The sequence below is a fragment of the Hevea brasiliensis genome, chromosome 7 (genome assembly GCF_030052815.1).
Source record: "Hevea brasiliensis isolate MT/VB/25A 57/8 chromosome 7, ASM3005281v1, whole genome shotgun sequence".
Lineage (NCBI taxonomy): Eukaryota > Viridiplantae > Streptophyta > Magnoliopsida > Malpighiales > Euphorbiaceae > Hevea > Hevea brasiliensis.
In genome coordinates, this window is record NC_079499.1 from 2,716,261 (window position 1) to 2,731,931 (window position 15,671).

Genomic DNA, 15,671 nt, shown 5'->3' on the forward strand with positions numbered 1-15,671 from the left:
TTAGTTTTACTTTAATTCGTTCTTTAATTAATTACCTTCTTTTTTTCTGGTCCCCCCTATCACTTTATACCTCAAAAGTGTGTGAATTCAAATATATGGCCGAAAAGAAGGTGAATAATGGCCCTTATTTTGTTTAAAGTGAAACTCTGTTGAATAATAGTAATAGTAATTAATTTATCGTTTAGAATTGATCAGCTGGTCCAAAAATATCTTGATTCTGAGAGAACTGTGTGAACATAAATATCGGATTCCACCACAGAAATTGTTGATATTTTCAATTGATTAAGAATTCAGGCATCGTAAAAATTCACAGCCATAGCCAGATGATAATAAGCAAGCATTTTTCTACACCAAAGAAAATTATTCATACCCAAACCCATCCAAATTTCTTTCTTTCAACTTCACCAAATATATTCAAGAATATTTAAATATTATTTTTTTTTCTAACGACTTCTTCCTGCATCCACATTCGTTCAACTGCAGCTTATATTATTGTCCAGCCCTCCAGGCTCCACTCCAGCCATGATCAAGCCGTATGGGATGGAAACCCAGTTTTGCTTACAATAGAAAGAAGACTGAGTTTGGCTGGGGCCCTTATAGTGATACCAGGTGTCAGGATATGATTGGATAAGAAATTTAATAATGTCTTCTTCAGTCTCCACCATGGGTTTGGATTACACATTGGAGGGACCCTTATGTGGTCCCTCTTGCATGGAGAAGTGCAATATCTTCATATCACGACAGACCCTTATAATATATTATAAATACTAATAAAATAAGAAAGCTAATGAGACCAGGATTAGAACACTGAGAAAACTTATCTTCTGTTAATATATTAATAATCATCATAATCAACTTACTCATGCACATGCTTGCTTAAATAACTAATCACTAATCAAATATTAAATTGCAATTAGAGCAATTAAGTTGCAAGGACGTGTCAAATGTGATTAGTTAATGGGATTTTCTTGAGCTAGCTGCGTTTTAAGGATAACCTCTCGGGGTTTAGACGAAGCTAATGTAAGCTAAGCATACACTTGATTAATTTTTGTCATTATCGTGAGTTATGTCATGAAATAACACAAGAGAGAAAGAAGATGGGCAATGGGGTCATACTTTTTGGTTCAAAGCTGCATATCCTAAAATTCCCTATATATATATAGATATTTGCTTAATTTTTAAAAGTTGCTGAGCATATCCAAACTTTTTTTTTTTAATCATCTTATCCTTTTGAATTTTTGATGAGGGAATCATGGGCTTTGCTTGGTTCATTCACAAAACATATGTCCTATGTAGCTTTATTTTACAGTCCCATCTGCATATTAGCAATAATCAAATAATCTGGAAACCCTACGTTGTACTTCTCTCTATATTTTGTAGGGAGAGAATTCTCTTTATTTTTTTTTTTCATTTTTTTTTCTATGGCTTGGACAGGAGAAGTCTCTTTCTCTGATCTGACTTTAAGTTCCTTTCCTGCCTCCGTTGTGAGGCGTGAATGAATCATTGAGAGCCCTGCCATCTCCTTCTTCCGCCAGATTTGTGATGCTTTGAGAGAGTTCCTGCTTTTATTTGGTTAGGGGTTAGTTTCAACTGCTTAAAACGTTGAAGCTCCAGAAGATGTCAATAGCTTTGAGGCTATTATTCGATCTTCGGTTGGAATCTAAGCCATGCATGGCTAATTTATTTTTTTGCCAATTTTGGTTTTAGATGATGTCTAGAGTGGTTATGGGATGGGTTGTCTATGTTATTTTGGAATCGATAATTCAGCATTCGCCTTTGCTATGGGGTCTGCTGAGTTCTGATGTGTTAATTTTTATTTAAAATATTGCCTTTCACAATACATTTGTCTTTTCAGGCTATTGTGCCTTGAAATTTCCTTGTTTTATTGGGTTTTTTCTCGTCCTATTTAGTTTTTTTTTTTTTCTAATATTGTCAAGTTTTTCCACTAAGCATAAATTATTATAAATTGATTATTCATGAGAGATTAATTAATTGGAATTTAGTCGAATTATTTATACTAAATTCTTTTTCGGCCTTCATTAATTAATAAAATATCTTGCTTATAAAAAAAAAATGATGTCTTCAATGATCAACAGTGGTAGCTTAATTGGTATCGCTACCAACGTTGCTCTATTTTCTTATCAAGTCTTGTTTTCGAATGGTTTATTCAATACAAGTTATAATTATTTTATGATTTAGAGCTAATTTGAGTAGGGTTAGATAGCTAAAGTTCTTTGTAGTTGCCTGAATTTGTCTTTAAGCTACATTCATCTTAATTCAAGTACTATTTTAAATTAAAATTGAGTTTAAAATTATTGATAAACTCACATAAAGATTAATATAAAACTTCCCAACACGTAACGATTCGAGTTTTGAATTAATTCAACCCAATTTGCAGTCCTACCAATGAATGATGTTTGCGTCATTGAACTGAGGAAGAAATTGTATGAATAAAGAAATGATTATTAATAGTAGAGAATAAAAATATTTTCCATGGAATTATTTATAGGCATGTTCTTTATATGCTCATTTCCCTTGTCCAATTCTTCAAATAAACACTTTTTCTTTTTGTCGCTTTTTACCTTATATTATGACTGCACATCATATGCGGTTAAAAAAATGGGTGACCATAGAATCTCTTTTCCATGTGGCATGGACCCAACTCGCCCGCTTTTCAAGAGGCCTTCGCTTCGCTGCCGCCTAGACTAGGAATTGTAATTGACCCGAGTTGGTGGACATTTTTATAAAGTTGCGGTTCCGATTCTTATTAAGAGCAATTTTTCTTTTAATAAGTCGATTTATATAAATTTTATTTTATAATTATAAAATAATAATAATTATTATTAATTATTTAATTTTTTAATTAATATCTAAATAAATAATTTATTAATAAATTATGAATTTTAATCGGGCCATCTGAACTAAAACTTTGGCTTTGTCATTGCATCCACCCAAATTTGCTTGCTAAAGAGGGTCGGCTGTCGTGTTGTGGGATTTTCAAAAGCGTGTGACTGCATACGTGTAAACACAAAGGCCAAGTTGTCTTCCGACTTCCATTTGGCTTTGGGAATCTCATGCCCCTGTTGAGAATTGGGACGGGAGTGAGGAATCTTGTGTGGTGGAAATATGATAATGTGTGTGTTATAGGTAACTAAACATTAGCGCGTGCGGTTTTCGGTTTATTTCTGATCATGATGATGCCGACACGATTGGCCCCACTTTCCTAACCTTCCACATGACTCTTGTTAGGCCTGCCGGGTTTGCGTGGGCTCTTCCATCAACGTCCGATTTGAGTTTCGTAAACCGGAACTGATGCGATTTGTTTACCAGTTCCAAACTTCAAATGCTTAAAAAATATTTTTGAAATCATTTCATTAATATGGTTTATTGTCTGTTTTTTAATTTCGTATTTTTATAGAAAATATATTTAATTATTAAATTAAGTCACTTAAAAATTTATTTAAAAGAAAGTCACTAAAAAAATTACGATTTTACAATTGCAAATCACAACTAAAACTCAATTACAGAAAAAAAAAATTTATTCCATTGTATACAAAAAGTTGGATTTGATAATATTAGTCATCAAAATAATTATTAATTATTTCATTAATTCTTAATTATTAAATATTATATTTATTTGATAATATTAATTATTATAATAATTATTAATTATTTTAATAATTATTTATATAATAATTTAAAGTTAAAAATTTTTGATAAAAATAATTATTATCAAATAAAACTCAATTGTTTTACTTAAAATTATCTCTATCAAAATAATTTAAACCCTTATTTATATTATCTTTTAATTTTTTTTAGCATTTTAATATGGTTTCCACCAATCTATTTTAAATGATTTAATTACGGTTAAGATATTGTGAGTATAGATTTTATTTTGTCTAAATAAAATCTATTATAAATTTAATATGTAATTATATGAAATTTATTTTAATAAAATATTATATTTTAAATTCATAATAAATCTAATTTAAGAAAAAATTTATCGATTAGCATATGACTAAAAGCGATGTATTTCAAAGTCAATTACCTAGTAATAAAAAATGTCGAAGCAAATGAAATACTATTGATAAGTCCCAGCTATACGGTTCAAAGTGTCATTATGGTTCAACAAAATGACTTTGAATCAATCAACTCTAGTTAGGTGATATTATAATAATTTTAAAATTATGAAGTTTTGAGTCAAAATTTTAATTAAAATTAATTATATTAAAAAATTAATTTTGAAATAATATATTTTAATATTAGAAAAATATTTGCTTGTCTGAGTTTATATGTTTTTTTTTTTAATTTTGAATTTAATTAAGATTCGATCATAACTTTAACATGAATAATTATATTCATATTAAAGAAAATAAATTAGTCTGACATTGTGGTTAAGCCCTAAGGGTAAGGCTGTACTGTTGAAAAGATGTTTATCAATGGTCATGGCAATATATTCTGATTTATTAGGGTAATTTGGATCCTACTTTACTTTTTATATAAATGGAATCGGAGTGCTGGGTAAGGAAATTAGGAGAATCTTCTTTTCATTGCAACACCATGTAAATAGAATAAAATTCCATTCAACTCTCCCATCCCAATTCCATTGAAGGCGGTATGTAAGGTGTTTTATGATTCTTGAACTTGTAAGTTTCTTATAAATAAAGTATATTACAGAAAATATTAGAAGGGGACTTGTGATTTTTCTTAATAAAATTGAGGGGACAATTTTGTAGGCATCTACGCTTGTGGACATTGATGGACTTGACAAAGTCCTAATCTCCCATTGACGTGGAAGATGGGCAGGATGGACCTTAACCCATTGAGTGTTTGATAGGTTTCGCCATCCTAGATAACGAAATAGGGGAGGGGGACCAAACTCGAAGATTGGTGATGGTCCCGCATCCAACCAGGAGCATGGACTCGTGAATTTTCGGTGCTTTGATGCTCCAAGAAGTCGAGACTTTCGGCCGTAACATGGGAAAAGGGAAACCAATACAAGAATCCACTGACTTTGAAGCTAGGATGGGAAAGGTTGGACTATTTTTAATATTCCATTTAATTCTAATAAGACATTCGGATAATATACTATTAAATTTAAAATGATTTTAAATTTTATAATTAATATTTATGCCGAATTTGAAATTTACGCTTCTCCTATGCCATGTTCTCAATTCTTGGCCTTAAGGACTGGATTAGGGCCTAGTACTGTGAAGCCGGAGCCTGGGCTGGAAGCATGGAGCTCCTTCCGTTTTCAACGTGATCCATGTCTTTTTGGCAAGTGTCAAGTCCCATATCCGCTGGTATTGAGAAAAACAAGCTTTATATGTCTTGATAATCTCTCTCTCATGAATTATTTTTATTTTTATTCATCATGGTATTCCTCTATTCCTCTATGTTTACGATTCATATAAGAATAATTTTTTTCGTAGTTTATAATTGTTCCTTTCAATAATATCTTCTTTAAGAATTAAATTTGAATTATCTCTTTACAAGCGTAATAATTTCACTGTTATAATCAACATTTATTAATATGAAATATTTTTTATGATGTCCATTTCATTAATATGGTATTAGAGGTTTAAGCGTCTTGATGTTTAAATAGAATATTAAGTGATTCGGGTAATTCTTCTCTAACAATATACGATCCAAACATTCAAGATTAGGTGGCAACAACCCATCACCTAAGGACTTTCCTAAATGGATTCTTCATCTGCTAAAGTCTTGCTGGGAGACTTGGACTAACTTGAGGTGGTTGTTGGCTGTTGGAGACTTGGGGGTCCATGTCCTCACGCCATAAAAGAAGGGAACTGGAATTTGAATCAAGTATACAACCACCCCGCTTTTAACTAGGGCCGAGCAGAATTCAGTTTAAATTGAAAAATCAAATTGAACTGAATTAATTTGATTCAATCAGTTCGGTTTTAAAATTCAATCGGTTCAGTTCGGTTTTAAATTATAAAAATTTCGGTTATTTTTATAATTTGGAGAAAAAAAAATCAGTTAAACCGAACCGAACCGAATAGTGATTTATATAGTCAAATTAAACTAAATCGAATCGATTTTTGAATTGATTTATTTTTATGAAAAATTTATGAATTATATTTAATTTTATATATATTAATTGTTTAATTTCATTGATTAATGGTTATTAGGTTCAAACCAAAGTTAAAATTAGACCAAATAACTTGAAAATCAAATCTAAATTAAAAAATCAATAAAAAATCAAACCGATCGGTTTAAACCAAACCGAATCGAAATAGAGCGATTCGGTTTGATTCGATTTTTCACCCATTTCGGTTTGATTTTTAAAATTTATAATTTGATTTTTATAATTTAATTCGGTTCGATTTGATTTGGTTTGAACCTAATGCTCACCCCTACTTTTAACTTTTATATGTAATTAAATACTTTGTAAGGCCTTGCTAACAAAATGTTGAACTGTTATTCAATTATTAAGCTCAACATTATTTCTATAAAAATAACTTAAATCAATTTAATTTTATTTTTTAATTATTTTTTTTAATTTTTTATCGTTTTTCAATATGAGACTTTAATACTCCTCTTAAATGCAATTCGACTATACTTAAGGTTTTTAAATCCGGTTGTTACTTAATTTGGACCATACTTTTAAATTTATAAAATAAATTTTATTGTAGATGACATATGATTATATATGAAAGAAAATGATCTCTTTGCTCTGAAAAATGTTTTATATAATTAATATTTTGATAAAGTCATGACATAGGTCAAGTTTTTGCATATCATAATAATAATAATATATATATTTTTTAATTTGATAGAAAATATTGAAATTAAATTTTTTTAAAAGATAATAAATTATTATAAAATTAAATTTTAGGCACGAAATTAATACAATATCATGATTTGGCCATAAGAGGTCGAAAGGGAAAGCGTAATTTGGTGGTGTATTTAGAATTTGATAATTTTTGAAATTTATTAATGACAAGAAATTTTGTGGGTGCAACGTGTAGAAAGTCTCAAGAAGCACAGCCACCACTCGTTTGAATCGACCAATGCAAGCTGCCAAATCGATTCTCACCTTCCTTTCCTTTCCACCCGAAATAGCCAAAAATTCTAATATGCACTTCCTCTTCCTCCACCGCCACCTACTCCTTTCCTTGCTCCACTCCCTTCCATGGCCAAGAATCTACCTGAATAATACCTTATCCATAGTATTTCTCTTCATCTTCACTCCCTTGACTCTCTCTTCTAGACATGACTTCCTCTTATTGCCTATCTTCTACAAGAAATTCTGTCACTCCGCAAACTGTTTTGCGTAATTCTCATTTGTGTCTCTCCAGAAACCGCTTGCATAGAGAGAGTAATATTTTCAAGCCTCACCAACTACCTCTAAAGCATTTTCTTCCCATTTTGAGACTCGACAACTCTAAACTCGCTTACCCTTTTGCCAGTATATCCTCTTTCGCTGAAGCTGGAGGCGAAGAAGGGCGCAAAGAAGGAATCCAGATTGAGAAGCATCAAGGAACAGTGAAAAACAATGAAGATGACTTGCCTGGAATGGCTCAGGCCTTTCATATATCTTCAAGAACGTCCTTTGCTATCAGCATATGCATAGCATTTGCTGCTCTTACTTTTCCCTTCTTTATGAAGTCTCTGGGACAAGGTTTGGGCTTAAAGACCAAGTTGCTATCATATGCAACGCTGTTATTTGGGTTCTATATGGCTTGGAATATAGGGGCCAATGATGTGGCTAATGCCATGGGGACTTCTGTGGGGTCTGGAGCATTAAGTCTCCGGCAGGCGGTTGTAACTGCTGCTATCTTGGAGTTCTCAGGAGCATTTTTGATGGGTACCCATGTGACCAGTACAATGCAGAAGGGAATTCTTGTGGCTAATGTGTTTCAGGGGAAGGATACTCTGTTGTTTGCTGGCTTGCTCTCTTCTTTGGCTGCTGCTGGTACTTGGTTGCAGGTGCACTTTCTGTTGCGTTTATTCTTGTTTTGAGAATTTTAAGAGATCTGGATTGCATTCGGGTGTATTTAGAATCAATTATTCTCTTTATAAGCAACGTTAATGGCTTCTACCTCCCTTTACTTTTATCTGAAGACATTCTTCATTTCCACTGATAAGGCCGCACAGAACAAATTCAAACATAAATCAGTCTTCGATGGCTATTTCTTATAGTCTTATATTTCCATTTTCTTTGCAATGTAATATTTCAGTTTGCCGCTAATTTACTTTGATTGGTTTTGTTTTCTTCTTGCCAGAACATTAATTGATCGTCACTCTATGCTAACTCACTCCTGAATTAGATACCTATAAGAGAGACAAAAGGGAAGGTAATAACAAGAAACGTCAGCAGGGAACCGAATTCATGCAAGGATGATGGGACAATTATGCAAAAATTCTTGGATCCTATTTCAATTTTTATCAGAAAATTTAATCTGTTCACAGTGAAAACTTTTTGGATTGCAAGTTTGCATATCAAGTTGTATTTTTTTTGGTGTCAAATTTTTATAATTGCTCAACAAGTGGAACTACTGCCAATTTGAGATAAAAGGGAAGCTAATTGTTAGAAGTTTCTTCCATTATGCCCAATGAAAATGAGAATATATAGATAGAAGCTAATTGCTAATTGCGAGTAAGTCTCTGCTAAGAAAGCATGAAAAAAAAAAAAAAAAGAAGAGAGCTTTTTGAGTTTTAATTAAATTTTCATAATAGGAAAAAGCCCTTAAATAGGATAGTCATTGGCCTACTTAGTGGTCAAGTAATTGCCTTGCAGCCAGTGAGCAATGTATTTTGAGATATGGTCTCGTCTCACTCGATTTAGGCATAAGCATTCCCTAGTTTTCTGTTTGATGATTTTTGGAACTGCTGTACCTTCATGAATATTGTCCAGTCTTTGTAAACAACATCATCAGAGTCTCCCACCATATCAAGAATATATTCATAATCTAGGGAAAGCATTATTCAGTGTTAAAATTTAGGAGAAGGCTATAATACTAGTGAAAAATTCTGATCACAACATGAAAGCAACCTCTTCAGATATAACAAAAGTCTATATTCATATGCACTTTCTTGATGGACAACAAGAGAAACACTTTGTGTTTCCTTCTAGTTTTTATGCCCTGAATTAAATGTGGTTGTTCCCCGATTTCCTTGTCTGATACAATCTTGCATTCTCTTCACATTGATTCTTGATGTATTATCTTGTGTTAACCAGGTTGCATCATATTATGGTTGGCCTGTTTCTACCACGCACTGTATAGTAGGATCAATGGTTGGATTTGGTCTTGTCTATGGAGGAGCTGGTGCTGTCTTCTGGAGTTCACTGGCAAGGGTAACTTCATCGTGGGTGATCTCACCGATAATGGGAGCAGTAGTGTCATTCCTTGTCTACAAATGCATCCGTAGGGTATGTTCTTACCATTTGTTTCAGACTTTTAAGCATTAAAGCTTAATACATACATTTTGCTTAAAGAATTGCTTTTAGGTTCCAGAAAAAAAATCATATGCCATAGGCATGGTGGAACTATCTAGGCACCTAATGCTTGATCCTCATGATCATATATCCACCTCGATTAACTTCTTAAAACATCCATTTCCTGAGTTGTTGGCATTGAGGCACATTTCCTAGTTCTCACCATCCTTACTTTTTCAGTTTGTGTACAGTGCTCCAAATCCAGGGCAAGCTGCAGCTGCAGCTGCACCAGTTGCTGTCTTTGCGGGTGTAACAGGAATCTCTTTTGCAGCCTTTCCTCTAAGCAAGACCTTTCCTTTGGCTCTGGCACAGGCTTTAGCCTGTGGTGCCGCTGGTGCACTCTTAGTCTCAAGAATCATCCACAAACAGCTCGGTCATCTCCTTGCGAAAGCTACTTCAACGCAATCTGAGCCACAGGAGAGTAGTACTATCCGTAACAAAAATATTGGATTTCTCTCTGACTTTGCAGGACCGAAGGGTACCCAATTGGAGTTAGTTTATGGGGTTTTTGGATACATGCAAGTACTCTCAGCCTGCTTCATGTCATTTGCCCATGGTGGAAATGATGTATCCAATGCAATAGGTCCTTTGGCTGCTGCACTGTCTATCATTCATGGTGGTGCCAGTGGAGCAGAAATTGTTATTCCAACTGATGTTCTTGCATGGGGAGGATTCGGAATAGTTGCAGGGCTGACCATGTGGGGTTATAGAGTGATAGCAACAATTGGAAAGAAGATCACCGAACTTACACCAACTAGAGGATTTGCAGCCGAGTTTGCTGCAGCTTCTGTGGTTCTATTTGCGTCGAAGCTGGGTCTACCTATTTCAGCAACGCACACTTTGGTGGGTGCAGTCATGGGGGTAGGGTTTGCGAGGGGGCTAAACAGTGTTAGAGCAGGGACTGTGAGAGAGATTGTGGCTTCATGGCTTGTGACAATTCCAGCTGGTGCTGGGTTCTCAGTTGCCTATACATGGATCTTGACCAAGCTTTTGTCTTCCATATTTTGAGAAAACATTTACATGATTAAAATTAATGAAACCATTTGATGTATGTGATTAATCAAAATCACTCATCTTTTCTCAAAAGAATTCATGGGATGATTGCGACTGTTTGAGCTAGAGTGATTTCCTCGGAGAGGAATTCACAATGCATATGGAAGTGAGAACAAAAAATAAATTATTTTTTGCAGTGTATGCGTTTGGAAGTTCACTTTTTTTTCACTTTTAATTTGTGATATTGACATGAGAAATTGTTTAAGAGTAGAAAAATGAACAAATATTACTCATTTAAGAGGCCAAGAAAAGAAAAAAAGGCCGGTGGGGGGGGGGGGGGAGAGAGAAGATTGCTCTGTCTTCTCTTGCGATTGAATTTATGAAACTGCCAAAGGGACTTCTGTAAATTCTGTGTTACGAGGGATGAACTAACCCCGACAGCCGTACTGCATTCACAAGGCCTTATAATTCATTTTTATTACAAGTTCCAGTAAATTTGTTACAGTAACTGATGTATAGCACTGAAAAAGAAAACTGCAGTCATAAGGCAACATGCTGAGCAATTTCATTCTTGAGCAAGTTGGTTCTATTAAATGTGTCAATGTTCAAAATTCAAAAGTAATAACATACAGAGAAATATTCAATTTTAGCAGAAGTCTGAGATTATGGAAGAGTTGCAAATGAAAAAGAGTTTACGCAGCTTCCACAACCACAAAAGAGTTATGAAACCTGGGAGCAGAACACTGAATAAACATATATTCAATTTGTTGTCTTGCTATCCCTTTTCTTGTGCAACCAAAGAACAAAATTGACTGTTTGGGAACTATTCAGAACAAAGATAATAAAAATAACTCTGGAAGGACCACATACCAGAATACTTAGTGATACAAGCCATGAGGTAGAAAAAATAGTCACGGTGAAAGTTCTTGTACAGACGTCAGACTTGGTTCCCACCCTGGTCCCTGCAAAATCCTTGCCTTTAGGAGAGGGGGTACAAAAGGCTTCCTTGGTTTAATACCCTTCCTCGCAGAACGTTTTGGGTCTCTTGAGCACCTACCCTTGGAGGTATAAAATTCTTTTGCAGAATAAACAGAGTCCTCTGAAATGTCTCTACCCGCTTCCCAAGTGATATTTGCATCTGACATCTCATCTTTACCTTTAGCATATCCTTCGACTCTTGCCTTCTCCATTTGTTTATGTTTCAATTTCCGAGCAGTAGTAGATGGTATTATAAGATATTTGTGACCAGGCAACAAATTCTCATCTGGGCATAACAGGGACTGCTGGGGATTTCTGAAAACTTCTGGCCGGGCAACACACATCCCAGGATATTTTTCCATCAAGTGAGATGCAGGAACTGCATGTTGATACAACTCCTCTTGCCCACCAGCATGAACTATCCTGACAGAAAATCTTTTGACTGTAAGCGCATGTCCAGTGATAGGGGAATTTCCAAATTCTTTTTTCGTTCTAGACTCTTCGTGAGAGCCTCGACTTTGGCCGAACAAATGAATACAGGCCTTCAGCATGGACAGCATCAAAAGCTCAGGTCCAAACGTTCATAACAGTACACCAGCAGCAGGGAATATGGGAGGGTATTGTGCCAGCTAGAGGCATTTCAACATTATTATATGTTGCCGAGGTGGATATACTTTACATTTGTTTTTCATGGCCAGCTCTTTCTAATTTAGTGTTCTCCCAGTGAAACCAAGATGAAACTGAGGCTTAGGATACCCATAACATGGAAGGGAATTAGATGCTTTTCTTCTCATCCACGAGAAAATCAAAGTTACCTTTGGAAAGACGACAAGAAAAAATCAACAGAACACTGAAGAGGTCTCAATGGTACCTAGTCAATCTAGCACTGTGCCCTGCAACACATCCTTTTGCTACTATCATACTCCCACAAACCTGACAAAACCTGACGTTCAAGCTTTTTCACCCTTCCACTGATCCAATTGTTATGAAGAATGAGAGAGCCCATCTTTGCACAGGCTTTTTTCACATTTTTCTTCTGCCATAGGTCTAAGTATGCACCATTAGGGAAGAGGTTTCTATCCAAGAAATGAACAGTCAGATTTGTTTCAGGTTCCACACATCTATCATCACTAATGCGATTGGAACCACCTTCCCCACATAATGTATCATAAAAGCTTGGTTGTTCAGATAGGCCTGAAGTTGTTGCATGCTTCACCACCTTCTCCATAGCAGCAATTGTTGAACCATCAGAATGAGCAAAGTAAAAGCCAGAGTTCAAGCGCCTAGGCAAGTTCACTGGACCTGCAGATTAGGAAACAGCACAAAAGAGTTATGAGATCAATGTTACATTATTAATAAGAAATCTTATTGAAAGTGGAGTCAAGAAAACCCTAAATTAAATTTTGTTTTCTTCCTTAAAAAAACAGCAACATAGCCTCTCTCTACATATATCAAACACAGATCAGGATTATGGGAAAGAAATAATGAATTAGTAAATTGCATCAAACTTCAACAAGATGTCCTTGAGATTTAATATCTGTTTTGCTTCTAATCCTTGAACAGAGGTGCAGTCCATAATTCCATGCCATTGTATTTTAGTTATTAATAGCTTCATGCTTAGAGTAACACCTGCTTTATTGTATTCATCAGACTGTGCCACCAGAACAGCAGGACCATAAGAACGAAGTATTGGCAATGGATTTGCAAACCAATACACATCTACATCACTCAGAAGTACATTGTACCCCAGCTTCAATATTCTCAGAACCATTTTGGACTTTACTTTTGTTACCCTCTGAAAGCATGTGGTTCCAAAGTGGCAATCATCAAAGCTAATGTTTTTTGGAGCTGATGGATCATAGAAAACAGGAAGGCCCTAGCAGAAAACATAAATACTTTAGTTTAGAGACAAAAAGAGAGCTCACTGGGGAAGAGGGAGTCCCAAAATCAAATCCTGTTAGACATACAAGGGCAATCTGCAAAAATCAAGGGCCCAAATGCATCTACCAGTCATTCAAACATGTTCAGGCTAGATTCATCAGGGAATGCAAACTGTAGACAAAGAAGAGTCTAAACAAAGGCCATGTCTGAGTCATTTAGCATCATCCTATAATATTACCAATTACCAAAACCTTAAATAAGTCCGAAATATACATATAGTACTCTATTATTAAATTCATTATTCATTAATTGTACAACTGATAATAGCCCAAATTTAATTGCAATTGGGACAGAAAATGAAACTCAAAAAGAAACAAAAAGCAATAATGCAAAAATACCTGCAACACAGAGAACTCATATGTTTCCTGGTCAAGAGCACAAATCAAGAAGTTTGAAACCTGGAGGTGGCGCAATCTGCACACCCAACTCATTAGCATGTCCTTGTAACTATATCCAGCAACAGCAAGCACGATTGTTTTATTCTTATCTGCAGTTCCTGAAAGAAGTGATTCCAAGGAAAATGGAAAATCTAATCGTGCCAAGTCCTTTAACTGATCTCTCAGAGAGCAATCTAATATTCTTTCTTGTGATTTAACATAGTGAACACAAGCCATATGTTTCTTCTTTGTCCTGGAATGCAAAACCTTTCTATTCCATAGGTTCAGTCCCTGCTCCGTAAATCTATAAGCAATGTCTTCTGTGAAGTCAACAAATAGATATTGCCCATCACACTTAATTAGTTTTAATAGGCTAGAATACTTAATTTCATGGAAAAAGAATGACCCATAAGTAGCACCAAGATGGAAATTGCCAACATTCTCCCAGCTTCTATTTTTAACATCTGAAAAGATGGAGCTTTTCACTGACTGATTGGACTGATGTTCGTCATCATTCAGATAGAAACTTGAGATGGTCGAACTTGCATCAAACACAAACCTGAATTCAGATGACACAGCCTCATTAATGACCCAGTGAGTGTGAATCCCCTTGCCGTACAAGAAAGGAGGAAGCACTCCATTATGTAAAGGTACATTCCTGCTGTTCCATGCCATAAAAATCCTATCATCACAATGATTCCACTGAAAATTCTGACCGAGCATCTCCTGCAACTGATAGAATTAAGAATGATGTCAATGGTGTTGTCCCCAATAGGCGATCAACTTTCAGTCTCGAGTAGTAGGTTCCTCCATACCTCCTGGGTTCTGATCCACTTGCCATCCTCTCTCAGCCATTGTTTCCCAGAATCATCCAAGTGAAATGGGAAGAAAGAAACATTTCGCGAAGAAGCCACGAGAAGCCAATCGTGGTCAAGTTTAAAGGCATAATTTAAGACGGAAATAAAATCAGGCAGAAGAACAGTTTCTGGATTGATAAAAACCGATATGTCTGTTGTGAATGCTCGCGATCTTTCCATCATGGAATGAAAGAAAGGGGTACCAAGAAACCTATAAACACCCAAAACAGAACACACAGCACAAATGATGTTCTCCTACGGTAAATTGTACAAAGAATGACATAAGTACAGAAATAAAAAATTAATAAATTCAAAATAGGCAGCAAGAAATGGAATGCTCACGTGAAATCGATACTGGGATCGACCAAAACTCGCGAACCATAGGGATGGGCGAAAGACGCAGAAGAAGGGTCTTGGGTAAAAAGAATCACCGTGATTTGAGGAGACAAAGCAAGCCAAGACCGAATAGCGAGATTCTGCCTGGCCCCAGCTGAACCAGTAAAAGGAACAGGAGCTGAGAAGATTGTGATTGTGGGATTGCCCAAATTGGGGAAATCGTTGTGATTGAAATTGGGCAATCTCTGGATTTCATCCTTGAATGAAGGTAACCTCTGAGTAACATACAAGGAGAAAGCAATGAACACAAACCCATAAAGCCAAATCGACCAGAGCCCCACTCGAGTTACCTGCCAATGGAATTAAAACAAGAAATGAGAGGATGTAATGAGAGAAGAAAAGAGATGAACTGAGAGAAAAAGAAGGGACCTTCATTGATGAGTAGTTGAGAAAGAAGATATGGTGTTGAAGTTAATATTGGAAATAGAGAGGAAAGCTTTATGCGTGAGAGAGAGTGAAACTTTAACTGAAAAGGAAGAAAAGAAATGGAAGAATAACAAACTCACAAGGCCGCCACAAGAAGCGGCAGTTTAGCATCACTGAGGAGGAGGAAGGTGATGAGCATGTGATGTGAGGTTCTGGCGTCAAAGAGACGTCAGCTTTCCATTAATTTCGCCATTTTCAGATTTGAATAATCAAACTTTGCCTCCTATTGCCGAAGTC

General features: G+C 35.3%; 3 protein-coding genes across 3 annotated transcripts; 1 reads left to right on the forward strand and 2 right to left on the reverse strand.

Annotated features, from left to right (window-relative positions):
* Nucleotides 1–7,038: 7,038 nt before the first annotated feature.
* On the forward strand, nucleotides 7,039–10,676 carry LOC110640697 (inorganic phosphate transporter 2-1, chloroplastic). The gene is made up of 3 exons (XM_021792124.2): nucleotides 7,039–7,956; nucleotides 9,209–9,400; nucleotides 9,647–10,676. The coding sequence occupies exons 1-3, from the start codon at nucleotides 7,240–7,242 to the stop codon at nucleotides 10,472–10,474; spliced, it is 1,737 nt and encodes a 578-aa protein (XP_021647816.2). The 5' UTR covers nucleotides 7,039–7,239; the 3' UTR covers nucleotides 10,475–10,676.
* Nucleotides 10,677–11,043: 367 nt separating this feature from the next.
* Nucleotides 11,044–12,301, reverse strand: LOC110640689 (uncharacterized). The gene has a single exon (XM_021792104.2). It carries the CDS (start codon nucleotides 11,995–11,997, stop codon nucleotides 11,371–11,373), a length of 627 nt encoding a protein of 208 aa, XP_021647796.2. The 5' UTR covers nucleotides 11,998–12,301; the 3' UTR covers nucleotides 11,044–11,370.
* Nucleotides 11,068–15,515, reverse strand: LOC110640687 (beta-arabinofuranosyltransferase RAY1). The gene is made up of 6 exons (XM_058149684.1): nucleotides 15,378–15,515; nucleotides 14,955–15,298; nucleotides 14,571–14,823; nucleotides 13,717–14,487; nucleotides 13,067–13,313; nucleotides 11,068–12,739 (listed from the first exon to the last, which is right to left on the reverse strand). Exons 1-6 carry the CDS (start codon nucleotides 15,381–15,383, stop codon nucleotides 12,318–12,320), a joined length of 2,043 nt encoding a protein of 680 aa, XP_058005667.1. The 5' UTR covers nucleotides 15,384–15,515; the 3' UTR covers nucleotides 11,068–12,317.
* Between the last annotated feature and the right edge of the window lie 156 nt (nucleotides 15,516–15,671).

Coding starts and splice junctions, on each gene's coding strand:
- LOC110640689 (XM_021792104.2), bottom strand. CDS start 11,997: ATGCTGTCCATGCTGAAGGCCTGTATTCATTTGTTCGGCCAAAGTCGA.
- LOC110640687 (XM_058149684.1), bottom strand. Junction 14,824..14,954: donor GATCCCAGTATCGATTTCAC/GTGAGCATTCCA, acceptor GGGTGTTTATAG/GTTTCTTGGTACCCCTTTCT. Junction 14,488..14,570: donor AGTGGATCAGAACCCAGGAG/GTATGGAGGAAC, acceptor TAATTCTATCAG/TTGCAGGAGATGCTCGGTCA.
- LOC110640697 (XM_021792124.2), top strand. CDS start 7,240: ATGACTTCCTCTTATTGCCTATCTTCTACAAGAAATTCTGTCACTCCG. Junction 7,957..9,208: donor CTGCTGGTACTTGGTTGCAG/GTGCACTTTCTG, acceptor TGTGTTAACCAG/GTTGCATCATATTATGGTTG. Junction 9,401..9,646: donor TCTACAAATGCATCCGTAGG/GTATGTTCTTAC, acceptor TTACTTTTTCAG/TTTGTGTACAGTGCTCCAAA.